This window comes from Colobus angolensis, unplaced genomic scaffold (assembly GCF_000951035.1).
Source record: "Colobus angolensis palliatus isolate OR3802 unplaced genomic scaffold, Cang.pa_1.0 Scaffold139, whole genome shotgun sequence".
Classification (NCBI taxonomy): Eukaryota; Metazoa; Chordata; class Mammalia; order Primates; family Cercopithecidae; genus Colobus; species Colobus angolensis.
Window position 1 is genome coordinate 1,995,287 of NW_012114477.1, and position 22,991 is coordinate 2,018,277.

Sequence of the window (22,991 nt, forward strand, 5' to 3'; positions counted from 1 at the left end):
TGGCTAGTTTTTTGTATTTTTTTAGTAGAGACGGGGTTTCACCGTGTTAGCCAGGATGGTCTCAATCTCCTGACCTCGTGATCCACCCGTCTCAGCCTCCCAAAGTGCTGGGATTACAGGCTTGAGCCACCGCGCCCGGCCCTCATCTTCTTTCTTTCTTTCGAGATAAGCTCTTGCTCTGTCACCCAGGCTGGAGTGCGACAGCACCATCACAGCTGACTGCAGCCTCGAACTCCTAGGTTCAAGTGATCCTCTCACCTTAGCCTCCCAAGTAGCTAAGACCATAGGCACACACCACCACACTTGGCTAATGTTTTATTTTTTATTTTTATTTTGAGACAGGGTCCTGGTATGTTGCCTAGGATGGTCTTGAACTCCTGGGCTCAAGCAATCCTTCTGCCTCGGCTTCCCAAAGTGTTGGAATTACAGTGGTGAGCCACCACACTCGGCCTCTATTTGTTTGCTTGTTTTTTTTTGTTTGTCTGTTTTTTTTTTAAATAAATAGAAATCATTATTTGTTGAACGACTTACCACTTGCCAGGCAGAATGCTAGAAGCTCAGTGAGGTGTCAGCACTGGTGCTTAGTTGCTCCAGTTTCTATGTGAGCATGCTGGGGCTCAGAGAGGTACAGCATCCTGCCCAGGGCCACTCAGTATGGGGTCTAACACTGTGTGGGTGAATCTTGGGCAAGAAGGCAAGAAAACAGAGAGCGGGAGGACTGTGCTGGAGACAGGGCCAAGGGACTCTCAAATATAATAATAGTACTTACTGGTAATACTATTACCAGCATTACCGGTATTACCAGCAAATACTATTATTATATTTGATAGTCTCTCCCGAGTGGCAGCTAATATTTATGGGGTGAGGTCAGTCCCTGGCACTGTGCTAAGCACTGTGCTTGCATTGCCCCCATGCCCTCCCTCCTATGAGAACGATACTGTCTCCATCCCCATTTCATAGATGAGGAAATTGAGGCTCAGAGGAGTGGATTTCCCCAGAACTGATGGGCTGTGTTGTTGCATAAGCACCCTGGCAGCGCCGCCATCAAGAGGAAGGTGCAGGCTGAGCGACCAGCCCTCAGCCCCCCGGGGCCTGTCAAATCTTAGCAGCATACAGGTCAGGAGTGGCCCGGGGGTGTGCAGGGCTGCATCTGTCACAGGTCACTGGCTGCGTGGCCGGAGGTGCCAGGACAAGGAGCCCAATCAGAGACGCCCAGGCCTGGTGTGAGGAGCCTGCTCTGGCCATCCTGCCATCCGGGGCTGTCGCGCACCACCTCACCCCTCCTTCAGGGCCAGGGACGGTCCCCAGGACCCAGCTTCCTCCCGCATTTCCCGGTCCTGCCCCCAGCTCCTGGCAGCCTGGTTCCAATGATGTCCTTGCAGCCTCTCCTCCGTGGAGCCCTCGGCCAGTTCTCAATCTAAATGACAGCTGCCCTCAGCCAAGTCAACTCAAATTAATTTCCGAAGGCTTCCAGGGGCCTGGCCCAGTCTCTCACCAGACTGCACTGCTGCAGCGGCCGGGCGCGAGGCCTCTGCTTCACCCTCGTGGGGCCTGGAAAGGGGGGGCCTTGTAGGGCCCTCCCACCCATCATGAGTTGGGGGGCTGTCTTTGCACCTGGCTCTGTGCCCAGGGCAGAAGGGGAATGCAGGCCCTCCCTGCCCCCAGGAGCCCCTGTCCCCGCCGTGTGCTGTCTCCTGTCAGATGGGGGAAGGTTGCAGCTGAAACTTCAGTGACATCGGTGGTGAGGGAAGAAGCGTTGAAGGGGCGGGGGGCTGTCGGGTTTTGTCCTCAGCTTCTGTGTCACCCTGGGAAGTTCTCATCCCATCTGCGAGCCTCGGGTTTGTTTTCTTTTTCCCCAAAAAGTGAGAGTGAGAGAGAGAGAGAGAGAGAAGAAGAATTAGAAAGTAAGAGGGAGGGGGAGAAGGAGAGAGGGAGGGAGAGAGATATGGATGGAGGGGTAGAAAGAAGAACAATAAGAGAGAGGGAGAGAGAGAGGATGGATGATGGACAGAAGGAGGGTGAATAAGAGCAAGACATGAGGGAGAGAGAGAGAGCAAGAACAAGACAGATTGAGAGGAGAATGCTTGCAAGAGAGAAACTGGGGGTGGTCGTGGGGTGGGAGAGGCCGCGCCAGCCACTTTGGCCAATGCTGTTTCCCTTTTTCATGCAACTTTGATAAAAACCACACACTGTGACATCAGACATCTCTGGGTGTGACCTTGGCTCTGCGGCTGGCTGGCTGTGTGACCCTGGGCCTGTGGCATCACCTCCTTGAGGCTCAGTGTCCTCTGCTGTGAAATGGGCTAGTGTGTCGGGCCCTCTCTCCCGCTGGGTGTTGGAGTCATTCACTGAGACTGACTGAGCCTGCAGGCCATGTTCATGGTCACGCCCTGGAACTGACTGGCCTAGAGACGTGGTCTGCTTTCCTTTTCCCTTTTCTCGATTGCCACGGTGACATTATTGCAGGAAGTTGTCATTGATGGGGGGGAGAGAAAGGGCAGGAGACACAGGCACAGGGCTGGGCCAAGGAGTGGCTAGTCCCTTGGGCCTGCTTCGGGCTCTGCATGGCCCTGGTGGGGTGCTTGAAGTGTCACTCAGGCTGTTGGCCACTGTCCCTCAGTCCCCATCCTTGGGGTTGTGGGTGGTGGTTCCTTGAGCTCAGGTCAAGGTGTCTCAGTGGCCTTTGCTTAGGGAGAACTCCTGGACCAGCCTCTTGCCTATATCAAATGTAAAATATTTCTTTATTTTTTTTAGAGACAGGGTCTTGCTCTGTTACTCAGACTGGAGTGCAGTGGCATGATCCCAACTCACTGCAGCCTCAATCTCCTGGGCTCAATAGATCCTTCTGCCCCAGCCTCCCAAGCAGTTGGGACTACCAGCCTGCACTACCATGTCTGGTTATTTTTTTTTTTTTTTCTTTGAGACAGAGTCTCACTCTGTAGCCCAGGCTGGAGTGCAGTGATGTTACCTTGGCTCACTGCAAGCTCTTCCTTCCAGGGTCAAGCGATTCTCCTGCCTCAGCCTCCCAAGTAGTTGAGAGTACAGGAATGCGCCACCACTCCCGGCTAATTTTTGTATTTTTAGTAGAGATGGGACCATGTTGGCCAGGCTGGTCACGAACTCCTGACCTCAAGTGATCCGCCCACCTCGGTCTCACAAAGTGCTGGGATTGCAGGCGTGAGCCACCACGCCCAGCCAATGTCTGGTTAATTTAAAAAAGCTTTTTATAGAGACAGGGTCAGGCTGGTCTCGAACTCCTGGCCTTAAGCAATCCTCCCACCTGTACCTCCCAAACTGCTGGGATTACATATGTAAGCCACCTCACCCAGCTGAAATGTGAAATCTGATTGCCCCAGAGGGACAGAAGGGATTTGTGGGGAGGGTTGTACATTTACCCAAACCACTAGTCATTTTAGTGACTTGCCAAATAGGCCCAGAGAGGGGGATCACACAGCAAGCAAGGGAACAGAGCTAAGATGAAAATGTGAGCCATTCATTAAAACATTTAACAAATACTTACCAGGTGCCTACCGTGTGCCAGGAAGTAGGTGGGAGCCACACGGGCATGTTTGCCCTCAGGGTTTCCAGGCCATTGTCACTAGAGGGATTGTTATCCCCTTCTACAGATAGGGAAACTGAGGCTCAGCAAGTAGACCCACCCAAGATCACAGAGCTAGTGAGGGCCAGAGTTGAGATTCAGACCGTGGTGGGCTTTGAACTCAGACCTCCAAGCTCAGAGCTGAGACAACCTCTAAGCTGATGCATGTCTGGGAGGGTTGGGGTGGGGGCCAACCGTGAAGTTTAAGGTTTGCTGTTTTCCTGCTTGGTTGGTGGCCGTGTAGACCCTCTTTCTGATCTCTGACTTCTGGCTGAGATTTGCTGTTTCTGCCCCTGAGCCCAGAGTCTTTGAGTTTCCCAGGCCCCATCTATCTTTCTATGGAAGGGGACATGGCCCAGGGATCAAGTGTGCACAGGCAGCCAAGGCAGGGTCGTTCTTGGGGTTGTGGGGCCCCGCAGATGGGTTCTAGTTGGGTCGTGGGGGCCAACTCCACAGGGGTCAAGTCCTCCACATTTCTCAGTGGTGGGTTCTTGGAGACAGGTCTTAGCGCTGCAGTCAAAAGCCTGTGACCACCAAGCACGGTGGCTCACGCCTATAATCCCAATGCTTCGGGAGGCCGAGGCAGGTGGATTGCTTGAGCTTATGAGTTCGAGACCAGCTTGGGCAACATGGTGAAATCCTATCTCTATAAAAAAATATAAGAATTAGCCGGGCGTGGTGGAGCACGCCTGTAGTCCCAGCTACTTGGGAGGCTGAGGTGGGAGTATTGCTTGAGCCTGGGAGGCAGAGGTTGTAGTGAGCTGTGATCACGCCACTGCACTCCAACCTGGGTAATAGAGCTAGACCTTGTCCAAAAAAAAAAAAAAAAAAAAAAAAGCCTGTGACTGTACTTTCTACTGGGCAAGATTGTCTACTCCTGTGACTTCTGTCTGCCCTGATAGCTGGTAGCATATTTCTGGGCACCTGCCTTATGCCAGGCACAATAGAACCTTATCCCCTTCCCATTTCACAGAGAAGGAAGGTGAGGCTCAGAGAGGGAAAGTGACTTGCCCAAGCTTGAGCTGCTGGGAAAAATGCCAGGGACCAGGATACAGACCTTGGCCATCTGACTCCAAAGTCCCCCGTGATGTTTTCTGTGTTTCGTGGCCTGTTGGTGAGGGGCCCTGACCTCAGAACACCCCTCTGCCAGAGCGAGATGTGTGAGCATGTCCCTGAAGCCAGCCAGGCTGCAGCAACAGCATCATTACCATCATGGTAGCCGGGGCCAGGGTGCCATCTGCCAGCAGGGAGAGAAGTGTACGTATCTCAGAGTAGGGGCATTGGAGAAACATCGCCATGGGGCTGACAGCCAGGTAGGATGGCAGGAGTCACCTGGGGTGAGGAGGGGCAGGTGCTCTAGGCAGAAAAATCCACAGCAGCAAAGGTGTGGAGGTGGAAGGATCAGGACTCTGTTGAGGGAATGTATAGCTGGGGCTTGCAGTGCGGGAGAAAGCGCTGAGAGATGAGGTTGGAGGCCCGAGAGGGAGTCGGGATAGGGCACGCAGAGCTAGGAGGTACTGGGGGTCCATGGAAGTTTCCAGCAGGAGAGAGGCCTGCTGTGGTTGGTGCTTCAGGAAACTCCTCCAGCTCACAGGTTTGGAGGGCAGTGTGCAAGCAGAGAGTGAGGCAAAGTGGCAACTGCAGGCAGGAGATGGTGGGTGTGTGGGCCAGGGTAGGGCAGTGGGGCAGGAGAAAAGTGGGCAGACTTTGGAGGCAACCTCTTCCCTCCTTGGTCCCTGGGCTGCCTGTGGGGGATGGGGAAGAGTGAAGAGTGACCTGGAATGCCTGGGGCTGGCTTGGATGCAGTGGCCCTACCCTTCTAAGGAGGTGAGGAACAGAAAAGCTACCAAGGTCTGGGGGTCACAGATAAGTGTGTGGGGGGCTAAGGGACTCCCAGGCTGTAGCACGAAGGCTCCAAGAGGTGGTGGCTCAGCCCTGTGGCCACCAGACCTGCCTCAGCTTCCAGGCCCATCGCCCAGCCCCCCAGTTGAGTGGCAGCTGTCACAGAACCCAATGTCTCCCCGCACCAGGTCCAAATAAAGGAAAAACCAAAATACATTTCCCTTTGTCGGAATCCAGCGAGGGTGAGTTGGGCGAGAGTCATCCGCTATTGTGTGCTGGGGCCCACACTGCTTCTTACATAAGCTCCGAGTTAAAAATACGCCCGGAATTCTCATTCTCTGGCTCGGCCTGGGATTGCACCCTGACCCCAGCCTCGGCAGCTTCCAGCACCCACAGGGACGAAGAAACTGCCCCATGGCACGAAGCTAGCACATGGCACTTCTAGCTCTGGCTGCCTCCAGTGCCAAGAACAGTAAAAGTGGGCTGGGCGTGGTGGCTCACGCCTGTAATCCCAGCACTTTGGGAGGCTGAGGTGGGCAGATCACTTGAGCCCAGGAGTTTGAGACTAGCCTCGGCAGCTTCCAGCACCCACAGGGACGAAGAAACTGCCCCATGGCACGAAGCTAGCACATGGCACTTCTAGCTCTGGCTGCCTCCAGTGCCAAGAACAGTAAAAGTGGGCTGGGCGTGGTGGCTCACGCCTGTAATCCCAGAGGTGGGCAGATCACTTGAGCCCAGGAGTTTGAGACCAGCCTGGGCAACATAGCAAGACCCCATCTCTACAAAAAACAAAACGAAAACCAGAGGCTGGATCGCAGGCCTGGCTCTGCCTCTGACTCTGTGTGACCTTGATCAGGCTCTGACTCTCTGGACCGTCTTTCAGTTCATCTGTAAAGAGCAACAGTAGTACCAGGTTAGGGGATTAGAAGGAAAAATGTGGCCAGGCATGGTGGCTCACCCCTGTAATCCCAGCGCTTCGGGAGGCTGAGATGGGAGGATTGCTTGAACCCAGGAATACAAGACTAGACTTGGCAACATAGTGAGATCCTCATCTCTACAAAATAAATTTTAAAAAATTAGCCAGGTGTGGTAGTGCGCACCTATAGTCCCAGCTACTTGGGAGGATGAAGTGGGAAGATTGCTTGACACCAGGAGGTTGAGGTTGCAGTGAGCTCTTTTTTTTGTGCCACTGCCCTCCAGCCTGGGTGACAGAGCGAGACTCTGTCTCTAAAAGAAAAACAGCAACAGCAACAACAAAAGAATGGTAAGTGTCAGAGCAGCTACCCTTTTTTGACAAAGGGCTCACCATATGTTGAAGGCTTTCCAGCTATCATCTCACTTAATCCTCCTAGCAGCCTGTGAGGTAGGTTCTCTTTTTCTTCCCGTATGACAGAAGAGGTTGGCACCTGGCCCGGGCCATGCTCTGGGGGAGTACCCGGGGAGCCCTTGATATGGGCAGTTGTTGGGCTCTGTCCTTCCCCCCAAATACACCTGGCTTTCCCTCAGGTGGGCAGCGGGGTAGGACGTGGCTGGGTCAGGAGTCTCCTTCCCTGGGGCTCAGTGGTGGAACTGTGGCTGGGAGAACCACCAAGGCAGCCCTTTGCCTGGCGTGGGAGGTGGCAGCCACCTCCGCCCGGCTCACGACGCCTGAGCACGTGGCTCACCCACATTGGAACCTGGTCCGGGGATTTTAGTGCAGAGCAGGGTGATGATGAGGCCTGTTTTGCTGACTTTAAAGAAAAAAAGAAAACTCGGCCCCCTCTATGGGTGGGTGGCATCTCTAGAAGCAAAATTTAAAATGCAACATCCCCAGGTAAATGTCCCCTCTTTTCCATTCTCCCTTCACCCCAGGCACAGCCTGCAGAAGAGTCACTCAGTCCTCCCTGGACCCAGCCCTGCCGGTCCCCGCTGTCACCTGCAGGCTGGCCAACATCGACAGGCTGTACTCAGAGCCAGTGTTGGAAGGAGAGCCCCACGTGCTAAGCATTTTGCGTGGATCATTTCACTAAATTCTCCTAACTGCGTCCATGAGGGCCGTATTATTTTCCCCATTTCGTAGAACCAAGGTTCTGAGAGCTGAAGTGATGTGCCCAAAAGTTCCTTGCTCCACGAATGGTGGCCGCTATCACTGTTGAACCCTATAAGAGAAACGGAGTGACTTGAGTTATTCACGCAATTGCTTTTTTTGGCACCTGCTCCTGGTTCTCTCCTTCCCTTAATGGAACTTACTGTCTCCGTTGTGGACGGAGAAGTTTGGAAGACGGAATCCGACGTGGGTCTTGTGATTGCAGCGGGGTGAGCAGGGGGCAGCCTGAACCTCTGCAGCATGATGACCAAATGAAATGCTGTGGTGTTCAGGGCAGGGGTGATGGGGTAGTAGGAAGAGGCTGGAAGATCAGCGAGGATTTGTGCCATGAAGAAAAGCTGAGAAGTGCTTTTGGGAGGAGAAATAGCAGGGGTGTCTGTCTCAGCTCTGGGCCTTGACCCTGGGCATGGGGTGTGAGGTGGTTCTTTCTGACCATAGCTGTCCTTAAAAACTGTCCTTCAGTCTTTCCTTGCTGGGCAGACGTGCCCATCAGTCCCCAAGAACCAGAGGCCCCTCCCCTGGTCCCCCCCACCCCGCCCCGTGCTGCCTGATTCAGGTGAGGCACACAAAGGGTTATCTGTTTTGAGACAACGTTGCCCCAGCCTCTGGGACTGACCCCCCAACATGTACGTGGTATTGCCAGTCTCTTGTGAGGTCGCCCCACGCTGCTGTTAGCCAGACTCAGCAGGAATCACTATCCCCAAGTTGCAGATGAGGAAACTGTGGCTCTGCAGACAGGAGCTGCCCAGGTACAGGGCATTTGGGATTCCACCCTGGCCTGACCAGCTGGGAATCCTGGGCTGAGAGGAGAGAGCCACACCCCTAGAGCTGGTGACCTGACCCTGGGTGACCCCTGAGTAGCTCCTGCCCCTTAGAGCCTCAGTCTTCTCATCTGTCAAATGGGGATGAAGAGTGCTTCACAGTCAGTGCACTGGACCCAACTGAGGGCCCAGCGTGTGCAGGATCCAGAGGTGAACAGGCCAAACCTGCCCCTCTCCACATGGCCACAGTCTGATGGGGGAGGCTGATAATCAAGTGGAAAACAGAACAGCACCCACTGGGTTCTGTGGTGTCTGCCAGTGCCGGGCGCTGAGTGACTCCAGGGTCTCCCTCAACCCTGGGAGTTTGGTAAGGGGGTGGTTTTATCTCGGGGTCCTGGTGTGGGGGCTGGCATGCTTGCTGCCTCAAGGAGTGGAGACTGAGGGCCTCTCTGGAGCTGGGGCAGGCCATGACTTGAGGCAGCTTCCGTGAGACTGATTTATCGGCAGCGACTCGGCAGCCCTGGGGAGCCGCGGTCTGAGGGCGTGTTAGGTCCCCCTAGCTGGAATGAATCCGGCGGGAGGATGAGTTTGGTCATGCTTGGGTTGTCAAGAACTGAAGAATAATATTCTCTCTTAAAAGTGTTCCCTGTGGATACCAGACTGGTAGGCTCTCTTGCTCATTCTAGGCGGAGGCTAGGGAATCCTGCACCCATGCTTTGTGACATCTGGCAAGCCTCTCACCTTCTCTGAGCCCAGGGTGGCCCTGCCAGGGTGGGGAGAAGGAGCACCCCCACTAATGGGCTTGCTGGGGGATGGAGTTAGATAATACACGGAAGTGTTCAGTTGTGTGCCTGAGAAGCCCTCATTAAGTCCACCCCTAATAAGAACAGCAATGGTTTCTGGCATTAGTGCACCGCATGCTGATGTCTGTAACCTGGGGATGAAAGCATCTTTAGAAAATCTGGCCATTTGGGTCTGTCTTACCTATCGCTTGGCAGACGCAGCTTCCTCTGCCCGGTGTGTTGCTCAGGAATTTTCTTTCACCTTCTGGGTGCTTGCAGCCCCAGAGCAAAGAGTTTCTCTCTCCTTTGGCAAGGAGCTTTATCCCTCGGAGTCTGTTTCCTCATCTGTAAAGTGGGCACAAGCATTGCTATGTTCATTCCTTGCGATAATGTGTGCAAAGTTGGGGAAATAACCCCCTTTCAGATTTTCTTTCTTTCTCTCTCTCTGTGGCAGATACTACTTCCGTCACCCCACCCCCACCAATCCAGATCTTGCAGTGCTGGAATAAAATTCCTTTGGAGACATTAGGCAGGGTAGGGTGGAGGGGTCACTGGGAACAAGGCAAGCATGGGTTCAAGAGCAAAGGTTGGGGCACTGTGCCTCAGTATTGCCAGAATCCAGGGCCTGCCATGTTCCTGGAAACCCTGCATCGGATGCCTTACGCTTCCTGGGGTACCTTCTCCCCAGGAAGCCCTGGGTGGGGTATTAATAGCATCCAGATTTCACTACTACGAACTAGCTTTGAAACCTTGGATTCAGAACCTCAGTTTCTCCTTCTGTGAAATGGGGCAAAGACTCCTGTTTCATGGCCAGGAACATGCCCACCTGGCTGGGCCCCAGGAAGTAATGGGGCTTTAGGGGCTTCTAAGTGGCTGCAAAGCCCCCCTCACCCCATGACCCTCCCAGATATGAAAGACAGTCCCAGCAGCACTGTTTGGGGGTCTCTCTGTGTGCCAGGCCATTACAAGGCCGCAGGGGAGATGACGTCATCCCCATTTTACCAATGGGGAAACTGAGGTCCAGAGAGGGAACATGGTAGAGCCTTGGCCACATAGTAGTGCGGCTGTGACTCCAAAGTGACTGTGCTTTGGTCACAAAGAGATACTGTTTCCTGGCCTCACCGTCAGCTCCAGGAGGAGGGTGGGGACAGTGTCTGTCCTGTTCCATGCTAGATCCGCAGGGCTTGTACCATGCCTGGCATATAGAAGGTCCTCAATAAAGGCATGTTAATTGCATGAATGAATGAAGTGGCCAAGGAAGGCGCCTTCCTCCCCAGCTCCGGCTCCTCCCAGCATGCAGATCCCAAAGCAAGGTGTCTCTGGGGCTCCAGGGTGGGGGCCCCAAGCCCAGTTAGTCATGGCCTGTCCTCAACTGCCTGGGCCCATCCCTCTGGGAGGATTTTCTCTGCATGCAGTGGCTCAGCTCCTGGGGGAGGCCTCCTGCTTAATCCCAGAGGGCAGGGCGGGCGGGTGACTCCTGCCTGGCACAGGGCCCTTGGCTGGGCTTGCACAGAGGATTGAGGGCAGGCCGGTCATGGAGTTCAGTATCTGGGTGTGCTCCTGCAGCTGGAGCAGAGCCCCCCACCCCCAATCTCAACTTTTTTTCACTTCTACTGAGGCAGAAATTCAACATCAGCCCATATTCAAAACCAGCTTTCTGTCCCTTCCAGGCTGTGTGACCATGGGCATACTCTAAAGTCAGACTCTAGGAAATGAGAATAATGAGACTCTTCATTGACATATGGCAGGTCTCAGGACAGAGCCAGTGGTCACATGGTAGCTGTAAATGAGAAGTCCTGCAAATTGCCTGCTCTGGTCTAATTTATACTAAGATGTGAATGGTTGTCAGACTACTTTCTCCTCAAGCGCGTCTAACACAGACATCCCTGTGATCTGTGGTGCTTTCTGGCATTGTGTGACTCAGTGAGAAGGGGGATCAGGGGATTTTCATTAAGGGTATGGGAGAGGAATAGACTCCCCCACCCCAGGCACCCAGAGTCCTTTCATGTAGCAGCTGAGAATGGTGCTTTTGTGCTGGTCTGACTGGGGAGCTCCGATTCTCTGTCTTTCCTGCTCTGAACACTTCACCCTCTGTCCTTGGGAAGACAGCACTTTACAGTTTATACAAACACCTTGTACATATCAACAGCCTAGTTGACTAGCCATCATAAGGAGGTGCATGAGCCGGGCAGACACCCCCATTTTCAGAGGAGGGGACTGGCCTCAGGTCCCTTTGTGGAGCTAGAACTGGATTCTCTCAGCTGTTAGGTTGGAGCTGTGTGACCCCAGGAAAGTTTCTGTGCCTTTCTGGGGCTCAGACTTCTCGTCTGTAAAATGGAGTATGAGAAAGCTATGGCCAGAGCATAGGAGGGAATGAAAGACATAGGCAGGTGTCCTGAAGGGCTCCTCCTCTCCCATGTCCCCACTCTCAAAGTCGCTTCCATGGAGCCTCAGCCCCTGCACACAAGTGAGGGGCAGAACCTTCAGAGGTGGGAAGGGGCTGAAAAGGGAGCAATTGGAAAGTCCTGGGGAGTGCTTGGGGCTTGGGAAGTGCTTGAGGATTGGGGAGCACTTGGGGCTTGGGGAGCTGTGGGCTTCTAGTCTTTGTGACTCAGCTGTGCCAAGCTGGGTGTCCACAGGCACCTTCTCCATCCTTCCTGCTCCTCTGGGAAGGGTGCTGTGACTCCACACTTTCTCCTATGTGACTTGGGGCAAGTCATTTTCCCTCTCTGAGTCTCAGTTTTCTTAGCTATAAAGTAGAGGTGATCATCCTTACTCTTGGAGTTGGTATGCAGTCTGGCACATTTTAAGAAAGTTCCCAGCTCATGGTAGACCCTGAGCAAATGTCTCTCCAGAGGATGACACACAAACAGGCTGTGTTCTGGACCCACACAATCCTCCCCTCCACCCTTTCACGGCATGTGGCGAACTCCTACATATCCTTTGATGCCCAGTTTAGATGCCCCTCCTCCAGGAAGCATTCCTGACTTAGATCACGTCCAGTTAATCTTTTGGGAACTCTGGTGCATCAGAGATGGGCAAACTCTTGAGTTTATCCTGCCTCACTTTCTGGTTTCCCAGTGGGGAAACTGAGGCCCAACAGGGTGGGTCTTCCCTTGGCTGAGATCTCACAGATGAATCAGAGGTAACAGCAAGAGGATTCGAAACAACATCTCTAGATCCTCCGGGACCAGCTTTAGCCATGGAAAGAGGGCGTGGACGGTGCCTCTCTTGTATGCCTCTGCCACTTTGGCCCCCATTATGATGTCCCTCAGAGATGAGCGTGCCACTAATGTCCTCTCTTCCTTCTCTCTCCACAGCCCATGACCTCTCGGCAAATAAGGCCTCAGCAACCCAGCCTGGCAGCCACTTGCAGTGCCTGTCTGTCCACTGCACAGACGACGTGGGTGACGCCAAGGCTCGGGCCTCCGTGCCCACCTGGCGGTCCCTGCATTCTGACATCTCCAACAGATTCGGGACATTTGTGGCTGCCCTAACTTGAATGACAAGAAAGACCCCCTCCTCTACCAGGCCCTTCCCCTCTCCTTCTCTGTCTCCTTCCCCCTCAACCTGATCCCACCCCTCTGTTAATTTGAAAGGGCCACTATTGCTGAGTGTATGATTTTTTTTTCTCTCTAGGTTGGTACCTGCTTAGTGGCATATGGACCGGAAAGGGTTAATTTAAAATGGGGGGGAACCTCAAAAGTTTTTTTAAAAAAGAAACTTGTCTGCCACAGTATGTTACCAGTGTTAACCCTTCTGCAGTTAGCAAACTTTTGCTTAAGACTTTTTCCTCTAGATACTCCCCATGTTTCGGTAATCTTGGCATACATTTTTTAGATGACCTCTTTCTTTGTTTTATTTTCATGCTGCTGTATGTCCAAGTATTGTTATTTCATAATAAGACAAGAGTTGCTTTCTTTTTTATTCTTTTTCCTTTTCTTACCCCCTCCCCTTTTATTTTCTTTTTGCTTTGTTCACTGCTTATTAAAATGGAAATCCTGGAGAACAGTAGTTCTGGAATATTGCCGGGTGAAAGTCAAATTGTCTTCACAATATTATATATTGACACCCAAGTGTCATCAGTTAGGCAGGAGCCAAACAATGAATGCCCCCCTTAGGTATTCCGCCTGGGATTTTGTTTTGTCTATTCCCTAAGAAAATATATTTTCGTTCCTGCAAACACAGTGCTCAGCCTTCAGTTCCCTTCCACTTGGGTTCTCTCTTCTCCTGCTGGAAGCCGCCCTTCTCTGCGATGGACGTGAGGACGTGTCCAGCTCTGCTCTGTGGGAAGGAGTTGGAATGTTTGACAGTAGTGTTTTCTCTCCTTTTCTGGGCCTCCTCGCAAATGCCCAGGCCCTGTATTTTCACGCTGTGCTAAGCAGCCTTTGGTCTGCATGGGGGATGGTGTGCTCCCAGCCTGCAGTCTTTGGAGCCAGGCTGCTGCCCTTGCTGCAGTCAGGCCAGCTGTGCCTCGGGCGCTGGAGTTGGAGGAGGCTGAGTTCTCAGCCCTTTCCCTTTTCTGAAAGCTGTTCCTGGCCGGGCATCCCAGGGAAGAAGGAGGGGACTGTGTGTATCTCCTTCATCTCTCCCATTCCATCCCCAGTCCAACCTGGGCAACCCCAGCCCTGGGAGGGATGAGGCAGCCTCTTGCTCAGCCTGCCCAGCCTTCTCTGAGCCTGGATGTATTTCTTTGCAGGGATCTGCAGACTCCCGAGGGCTAGAGGACAAAGAAAGAGAATATAACAAAATGACTGATTCCTACGCCTTTTAGTTTTGAACCCTGGAATTCCTCTGCCCCCTCCCCAACTTTTGATGGAATCTCACCCTGTTGCAAAACTAGAGCCGTGTCCCAAGCATCTCACAAAGGAATAACTGCTTTGAGCAGAGATGAGTGGTGGTTGGCATGGACAGGTACCTTTGGGTGCTGTTGATGCCTGCAAAAGCCGTTTATGGCTTGTGGTGGGGGGCACATAGATTCCCGGGTGGGTTAGACAAGAAGTGACTGATACCACTTCACCCAAATCGGTGATGGTTATATTTAATTTCAGTTATTGTTATCGAGCTTGTCTTGCTAAAACGCTCCACTTTGAGCTCCTCCACCCCCTCCAGGTCCTCAGAGTTTGCAGATCCGGGCTTTTTTTAGCAAGTGACCTGAAGGCTCTGGGCTCACCATACAACACCCACATTGTTTATTTCAAAGAACTTTTCAGCAAAGGGAGAGGAGCTTTCAGAAAAACCTCACTCCTTCCCCTCCCTTCTCCCCTCTTTCCTTCTGCCGGTCCTTTTGGCTGGGGTCTGAGTCTGCGGTTCTCGCCTGGGCAGTGTTGACCTGGGGCAAACCCTGGCTTCAGAGGGCAGACAAAGCGGGTGGCATGAATTGATCAGCGAGAAAGGTATGAGCCGAGGCAGTTCCTGTGTTCTGCTACAAAAGGAATGGAAAGGGAAGAGAATTTTCCCCCACCGTGGGCTGTGGGAGAGTTGACCGTATTCTGGGCAAAACTCCATGACCCCTCTGATTCTGCAGTGTACAGCTGTTTGAGAGCTTCATCATTTTACTTTTGAAACAGGAATGATTTCTCCTTAATTGCTTAAGGCCGGGGAGCAAAGTGTCTTAACTTCTGTCTTTGACTTTCCCAGCGTTGAGTCATCAACACTTTGCCAATTAGCTCATGGTCCTGGCAACCTCAGAAACCCCTGAAGTTTTACAAACTTTCTTGCTCCCCACGACCCCCAGAATGAAACAGCTTTAAAAATAGCCTTAAGCAAAAGGATGTTATTTCATTAAATTTGGTTTAATGGAAAGAATAAAAGTAAATGAAAAACACACGCAACACACTAGACTCCGAACACTGGTAATCAGTACTGCATAGCAAACTCTTTAGAAAAGAAAACGAAAATGTTATTGCACATGTAAAATATGAAAACTTAACTCTGCTGTGTGTTAGGCAATCCTGTAATCTTTTTTGACTCTTAAAAGAAATTCATTTCTGAAATGCTTGGTTGGAAGACTGTGACAATAGCTCATGAAATTGAGTGTTATTTTTTTCTTTCTTTTTTTAAAAAATATGTAAAGTGCAGTCTTCTGTATTCCTGCATATTGTATATACCTGTATATGTTTTCCTGAGCAGTTAAATAACAATAAATATGACGTTAATGGTGACTGTGGTATATTTGTGGGTGGGGCTTGCTTGCTTTGTTTTCCCCCAACTCTATCCCTTTTTTACATCAATCTCTTCAGATTCTATAGGATGTAGGGGTGTAGGTTTGGATGCTGTAGTGTGTGTGTGTGTGTGTGTGTGTGTGTGTACTGATGTTGTTCTAAGTTGGGTCATTTCAGTATTTCTCAGCCTTGGCACTATTGACATTTTGGGCCTGTTAATTCTTTGCTGGAGTGTAAAGGGGGCAACTAGGCATTTTAGGAGGTTGAAGGCATTCCTGACCTCCACCCACTACATGCCAGTAGCACCTCCTACCCTTGTGGCAACCAAAAAAAAAAAAAAAACTCTCTAAACATTGCCCAACGTCTCCTTGGGGGAAAGATCCTTTGGGGGCCAAGAACCCTGTATCTGACTCATGTAGGAGGGAGGGGGCAAGGGAAGTGCCCCCCAAGTGGCTGTGTAGGGTGATGCTTACGCTTCTGAGTTCTAGTGTTGAGTTTCAGATCCTAGTAAGCCTGGGAACCTCCTGCAAGTCATGCAGCTTCTCAGCTCCACCTTTTCCTCATCTTTGAAAGGGGTCTAGCTCGTGGGGTTGTTATTGGAGACAATGTATTGGACACAACACGTAGCAAGTGCTTCATAAGCATAAAGCAGCAGCATCAGCACCATGATCTGACCACAGGGCAGCTGATGGCGGTCTGGAGTCGTGCTGTCCTGGGGCGCATGCTGCTTCCTCTGCTTACAGCCACGAACCTTGGACAAGCGGCTTAACTACAGCCCCCAGTTTTTTGCTTCTAGAGTGGAGCAAGTAACATCTAGCTGGAAGCTCACTGTGAGCACCAGCCCTGTAAAAGGGTCGGTTTGTCTATTGGCCACGCTTTGGGCAGTGGCTTCACTCCAGCATCTGCAGCCTCAGACCTGAGGCCACTACAGACCCTCCCTGTTCTTCCCTTTTGCACCTTTACCTCTCAGTGTTTCTCAGAGCATGGTCCACAGAACCCTGGTCGCAGAAACACTTAAGGGCTCTTGTTAACTGCAGATTTCTGGCCTTGTGCTAGACTACTGAATCAGAACGTCTGAACTCTTATTTTACACATAATTATAACAGGTGCAGTTACCTTCTTTCACAGCCCGCAGCAGATCAGAGGGCTAATGTAGGTGGGCCCGATGCCAGGTTGGAGCGGGAAGATGAGTCAGAAATGATGGCGGCAGATTGAGAGCTGCAGTGCGGCCATTCAGTGTGGAGGCAAATAGCTTACACGTGTCTCCAATGACTCTACCCCGGAAAACATCACACTAACGCAGCGTGTTAACAGAAGCTCCCCAGACTGGCATTAAGCTGGTAAAATGTTGAATTACATCCAGGAAATTCCCTATCTCAGGAGCAAAGAACACGTTTAGGAAGATTACCCGCCATAGTTGCTTTGTCACTGGGGCTGGAATCCTGAGTGGAAAAACCTCTGCAGGCACTGGGTCTCCAGGTGGTAGGCGGTGTACTCTCTCTGAGCCTCAGTTTTCTTGGCTGTAGAGTGGACAGAAAGAGTGTTATGTCCCCACAGAGCTGTCTATGGGAAGACTCCTGAGCACAGTGCTAGGCACAGAGCGGGAACAGGCAGTGCCAGCCCCCTTCTGACACCTGGGGACACCTTTCCATTGGCATTTGGTAGGACACATCTTCCAGACCCTTCAGAGTTAGACATGGTGCTTCCACTTCCTGTGACCCGTCTACAGGATAGAATGACTGTGGGGGAAATTTGCTTCCCTGGGACTGACTCAGAGACCTGGGTTCAACCCTCACTGGTAACCAAAGGACACCATGTAGGTGCAGGCAATTCAAACCGTTTCATTCCAGCTCAACAGATGCATTCAGCTCCTATTATGTGGCAGAAGCGGAGGATCTAGGTAATAAAACTGCCATGAATCGAGAGCCACACTCAGTACTAGGCACTTTACAGACTAATATTTTCTCATTTAATTCTCATGGCAACCTCATGCCAAGGCAGATTCATCCCATGTCCCAGATGAGGCAATAGGCTCGGGGAGATGAAGTGTACAAGGATGTGCCGTCAAAAAGTGTCTCTGACTCCAGTTGTCATGGAGATCATGAATCATCCTGCTCTTAAAATACAGTCTAGAAAGAGGGAATAGGAGTGGATGGACAAGTACGTTGACAGTTAAAAGTGAAGGGAATATGCCCAGTAACCCATGGTGGTACAAGGTATGGATGCCACTCAGAGATTCATGAACCCCATGTGGGAGGCTTGGAAAAGGCTTTCTCCAGCAGGGCATGTCCAGAGAGGGTTTTGAAGGATGAATAGGAGTTCATCCTATTCATCCCAGCACATAAATTGAGCCTAATTTTGCAGAAGTTTTATTGTATTTTTTTCTTTCGACTTTTCAAGTTTTCTTTGTATAGGTAATGGCATAATTTATCAGAATATAAAGTTTTACAGATGAAGCCTCTATAGTCACCTAAATTTGGAAGAAGCTTAAAAAATCTCTTTAACCTTTACAGGTCTCCTGCTCAGAGTGACAGTGGTATGTGATCATGATCAGAACCCAAGGAAGGAGAAAGGAATGTGAAAGAATGATGAGTATTGGGTATGGGCATCTGGGAGACTTCAGGTTGGTGTGAAACGAACACATGAGTGAATGAACGAACTCTCAGAGGGCCTAAGAACCAAAGGACTATGGCACGGACTGGCACATTGTGGGGGTTGCACATAACATTTTGTTGGCCCTGGGGAGGACCAGGATAGGGGTCTAGCAGTAGGCTGGCCCACCTTGCTGGTGAGGTCTTTCCATACTAACAGAGAAACACCCATCTCATACCTCAGAAAGAATGCCTTCTTCATTCTGAGTTGACAGTCTAGGGGAACGAGGGGTAGAAGGCAGCCGAGGACCCTGGCCCCGCTTAGATTAGGAGGGTGGTGGCCCTACCTGGACAGGACCCATGCATAGTGCAGAGTATGAGGAAGGTACACTATCCATCCGTGGCAGATGGATGTTGAGCGAATTCCATTTTTGCAGCCTCGGAAGGGGCCACGTTATCTGAAGAAAGATTCTGGACTAAATACCACAGGAAATTCAAAGTGTATCTTGGAGAGACGCTACTTTGGGCTTCCATTTTTCTTTCTCTACAGTAGGGTTGCACCATGATGGTCCCTGAGGTGACAGGGATCTGGTGGCCCAAGGCCCCATTGAATTTGGACATCTGCGGCCCTATGCCCTCAACTGCAAGTTATCAGAAGCATCATTCTGAGATCAAATTGTTTTTAAGGGATTTAGAAAAAGAGAGGACCCTAGTTAGAGATGGGTCAGTCCTTAGGAGGGGAAGCAGAAAAGAGGGGGCAGGGAAGTAATGATATCACCCCCTCTTGAGGCCTAGGAGACATTTTCATGGGTGTTTGTGTAGGGCTTCTTAAAGTCACTCTGGGTTGGGGTCACCTGGGTTGTGTGTGAAGAGAAGAGGGGGCTTTTGGATGTGGTGGGATGCTGGATGGGCCTCAGATTCCTAGGGTGGATGGATGAGCAGGTCACAGCCCAGGGTCTGGACTGCAGAGCCTTGACTCTTTGCACCTCAGTTTACTCATCTGTAAAGCGGAGAGAATGTTCACAGTAATGACCACTTCATAGGGAGATAGTGAGGCTCAAGTGAGGGTTTTGCACAGGTCTTGCTCACCGTAAGTGCTCAGTGACTATCAACCCTTTGTAACTTCAGGAATCATGGATTTCTTTGAGCACCTACCATATGCTGGGCACTGAAGCGGAGGTGATGCAGGTGTATGGTAACAGCCCATTAAATGGCTACATGTGCTGCCCAACATGGTCACCACTAGCCACATGTGGCTCCTGAGTGCTTGAAATGTGGTTGACCCAAACTGAGATGTTTTGTAAGTACAAAATACATGCCAGCTTTCAAAGATTTAGTATGAAAAACACAAAAGAATTTAAAATATCTCATTAATTAAAGTTAAAATTTTGTGTATTGATTACATGTTGAAATAATACTTTGGATATACTTTTAAAATGTTGATAAAATAATCTCACTTCTTTTTCTTACTTTAAAAATGTACTGTATTAGGTCTTTTTGTTTTATTTTGTTTTGTTTTTGTTTTTGAGACAGAGTCTAGCTCTGTTGCCCAGGCTGGAGTGCAGTGGTACGATCTCGGCTTACCGTAACCTCTGTTTCTCGGGTTCAAGTGATTCTCCTGCCTCAGCTTCCTGAGTAGCTGGAACCACAGGTGTGTGCCATCAAGCCCGGTTAATTTTTGTATTTTTAGTAGAGACAGGGTTTCACCATGTTGGCCAGACTGGTCTTGAACCCCTCACCTCAAGTGGTCTGCCCACCTTGGCCTCCCAAAGTGCTGAAATTACAGGTGTGAGCCACTGCGCTCAGCATAGTTTTCTATTACTACATCACAAATTCCTACAAACATAGTGGCTTGGAGCAACATCCATTTATTATCTCCTAGTTTCTGTGCATTGGGAATCCAGGTCTGACATGTTCAGGTTCTCTGCTCTGGTACTCACAAGATGGCAATCAGGATGTGGGTGGGCTGTGTTCTCATCTGGAGACTTAACTGGGGAATAGTCCATTCCCAGGCTCATCCAAATTGTTGGCAGAATTACTTGGGGGCTGTATAACGGGGAGCCTTGGTTTCTCACTGGCGGATGACTGGGGCTGCTTTCAGCTCCCAGACATCCTGAAAGTTCCCTATTATATGGGCCATCGGCTGTTCACAGCATGGCTGCTTGCTTCTTCAAGGCAAGCAGGAGAGTCTCTCACTCTAGCCTGCTGAGACAGAGTCTTATATAACATAATGTTATCATGGGAGTGACATCCCATCACCTTTTGACATATAAGGCAACCTAATCAGAGGAGTGACATCCCATCACCTTTGCCATATTCTGTCAGTGAGAAATAAATCATTGATTCCACCCACACTTAAGGTGAGAGGATTATACTAGGACATGACTCATGGGGGGTCAACTTAGGGTGTGTACACCTACACATGTGACTACTCAAAAATTCAAATTAGAGTATTATGCATGTGGCTTTTATTTTATTTCTATTGGACAGTGCTAGTCTAGAGGCTCTATTAAATTGTGCCTTGAGGATTACTCAGCCTTTGAATGGGGAAGGAGAGCAGAGTGGATATGAGAGTGGAATGCCAGGCTCACATCTGTAATCCCAGCTACTGGGGAAGCTGAGACAGAAGGATTGCTTGGGGCCAGGAATTCAAGACCAGCCTGGGCAACATAGTGAGATAATGTCTCCAAAATATATACAAAAAAAAAAAAAAAATCAGCCAAGTATGGTGGTATGCACCTGTGGTTTCAGCTACTTGGGAGGCTGAGGCAGAAGGATCACTTAAGACCAGGTATTGGAGGATGCAGTGAACTATGATTGTGTCACTGCACTTCACTCTGGTCTATAGAGCAAGGCCTCATCTCTATAACAAATTTAAAAAAGTAGAGTTGGCTTTGGATAACTACTGGGCATCCCTGGGCAAGTTACTGCACCTCTCTGAACCTCAGCTCCCTCAGTTATAAGATGAGCTATAAGGGGTGGTGGCACTTACCCCTTGAAAGATCCAAAGAGGTAATGTTTGTAAAGTCGTTCTTAGCCTAATGCCTAGCACTTACTAGGTGCTCAGTAAATCCCCAATCTGAAAGTTGGCTCTGCTGCTTGTTGGTATGAGGCTGAGGGACTTCACGTCTCAGGGCTTCAGTTTCCCCATTTGTGAAATGAAGAAGTCAAACCACGTGATCTCCTAATGCCATTGGATGTATTACAGGCATGTGCCACTATGCCAGGCTAATGTTTGTATTTTTAGTAGAGATGGGGTTTCTCCATGTTGGTAGCTTTATGCTTTTAAGTTTAGCTCTTGTGTTTAACTCTATGACACATTTTGACTTACGTTTTCATATGGTGTGAGGCAAAGGTGATTTTGAAAATATTTCCATGATATCTAGTTGTCCCGGCACCATGCATTGAAGAGATTTTTCATTCCCCAGTTGGATTGCTTTGGTGTCCTTGTTGAAAATCATTTGACCATGTATGTGGGGGTCTGTTTTTGGACTCTCTGTTCTGCTCATCTGTTTGTCCCATCCTTTTGCTGCGAGGACAGATTTGAAGCTGGGGTTGCATTGGAACTTTAGTATGTTCCCTCTGGAGAATGGATCAGAGAGGGAATTTGGAAAAAAGACACCAATGTGTCCTACTGCAATCCTAAAATGACCACTTTGAAAATTTGGCAACGTCACCATTGCCTGCCGAAGGTCTCTGGCCTGAGACCTACTCTCTCTGTATGATCAACGTGTTCGCGAGAGTGTTGAAGACCTAGCAGCACTGAACTGAGACCTTCTCCATGCAGCAAGAGGAAGTCTTGGAAAGACTTGGAAAAGGAGTGACTTCATCACTGGGAGGCTGGGAATTGCTTAAGACTGCGTTTGGGCACCTCGCATGCCACCCTGCTCCAGGCTTCCGAGAAACGTCGCTCAATTTCTTTATTTTACACGTGAAGAAATAGAGGTTCAGAGAATCACGTGTCTTGCTCAAGGTCAGCGACAAAGCAAGGGCCAGAATGAAACATCCCACCTCTTTGCCTCCTCCCTTGCACTGTCTCCTACCCTGTGTCCCAGCTCCAGGGTAGCTGGAGAGGAGAGCAGCTCCACGTGGCACGAACCTTGTTTTGTTCATGTCATGGTCCACAGCAGGTGGCACAAGTCCTGGCACCCAGTAGGTCCTCACTAAATATGGGTGGAATGAAAGGGGCCACTGGTGGTTTCCCCTTGCTTCCTCCATGCCCTCTGCCCTCCCCACCTTTGGTTGTTGTTGAGGTTAACGAGTGGAGACCTGAGGCTTGGGGCTGGGGACCAGAGCTGATGGTTTAGGCTGACTCTGGCTTACGCGTACTCCTGGGGCCGCTCATGGTTGTGCTCACAAAACTGCACAACAGGTCCTGCGTGAATTCTGCTATAAAAATGAATACAGCGGGGAAGGCAATAGGGGGTGATGGGGGATTTCTCAGAGATACTTCCCTGAAGACGGCCAGGGGAAGAGACTGAGGAAGTTGGGGAGTGAGCCAAGCAGATATCAGAACAGCAGGACAAAGCCCCTTTGGTGGGAGCATCTCTGGCAAATTGGAGGACCACCAACGTGGCCTTGATGATAACGATTCCACTAGGCTCAGAGTTTGCAAAGGGGCAGGATAGCAAGGGGCTTCCAGAATCCAGTCTCCATCCCTTGAACGTCTTACTGTGGTGCATTTGAAAACCCAAGCTGTGCCGGGTGCGGTGACTCATGCCTGCAATCCCAGCACTTTGGGAGGCTGAGGCGGGTGGATCACCTGACGTCAGGAGTTCGAGACCAGCCTGACAAACTGGGCGTGGTGGCTCATGCCTGTAATCCCAGCACTTTGGGAGGCCGAGGTGGGCAGATTACCTGAGGTCAGGAGTTCAAGACCAGCCTGGCCACATGGTGAAACCCCATCTCTACTAAAAATACAAAAATTAGCCAGGCTTGATGGCATATGCCTGTAACCCAAGCTACTCACGAGGATAAGGCAGGAGAGTTGCTTGAGCCCAGGAGATGGAGGTTTCAGTGAGCCAAGGTTGTGCCACTGCACTCCAGCTTGGCCGACAGAGCAAGACTCAAAAACAAAAAACAAAAAACCTAAAAGAATCCCAGCACTTTGGGAGGCCGAGACAGGCGGATCACGAGGTCAGGAGATCGAGACCATCCTGGCTAACAC

The 22,991-nt window shown here is 50.7% G+C and overlaps 1 protein-coding gene across 2 annotated transcripts in view; it reads left to right on the top strand.

Moving 5' to 3' along the window:
• Positions 1-15,233, top strand: part of MN1 (meningioma (disrupted in balanced translocation) 1) — a 57,403-nt gene extending 42,170 nt beyond the window's left edge. Inside the window, exons 2-3 of one of the 2 annotated variants that reach the window (XR_001000955.1) lie at positions 12,390-12,708; positions 13,258-15,233. Coding sequence is in view for 1 of the 2 variants with exons in the window: in XM_011934834.1 (XP_011790224.1) it covers positions 12,390-12,571 (182 nt within the window). In the remaining variant the exon portion in view is untranslated. Of the gene's footprint in view, positions 1-12,389 lie in introns of both variants that reach the window. The other variant, XM_011934834.1, reaches the window with a different exon arrangement.
• Positions 15,234-22,991: the final 7,758 nt, after the last annotated feature.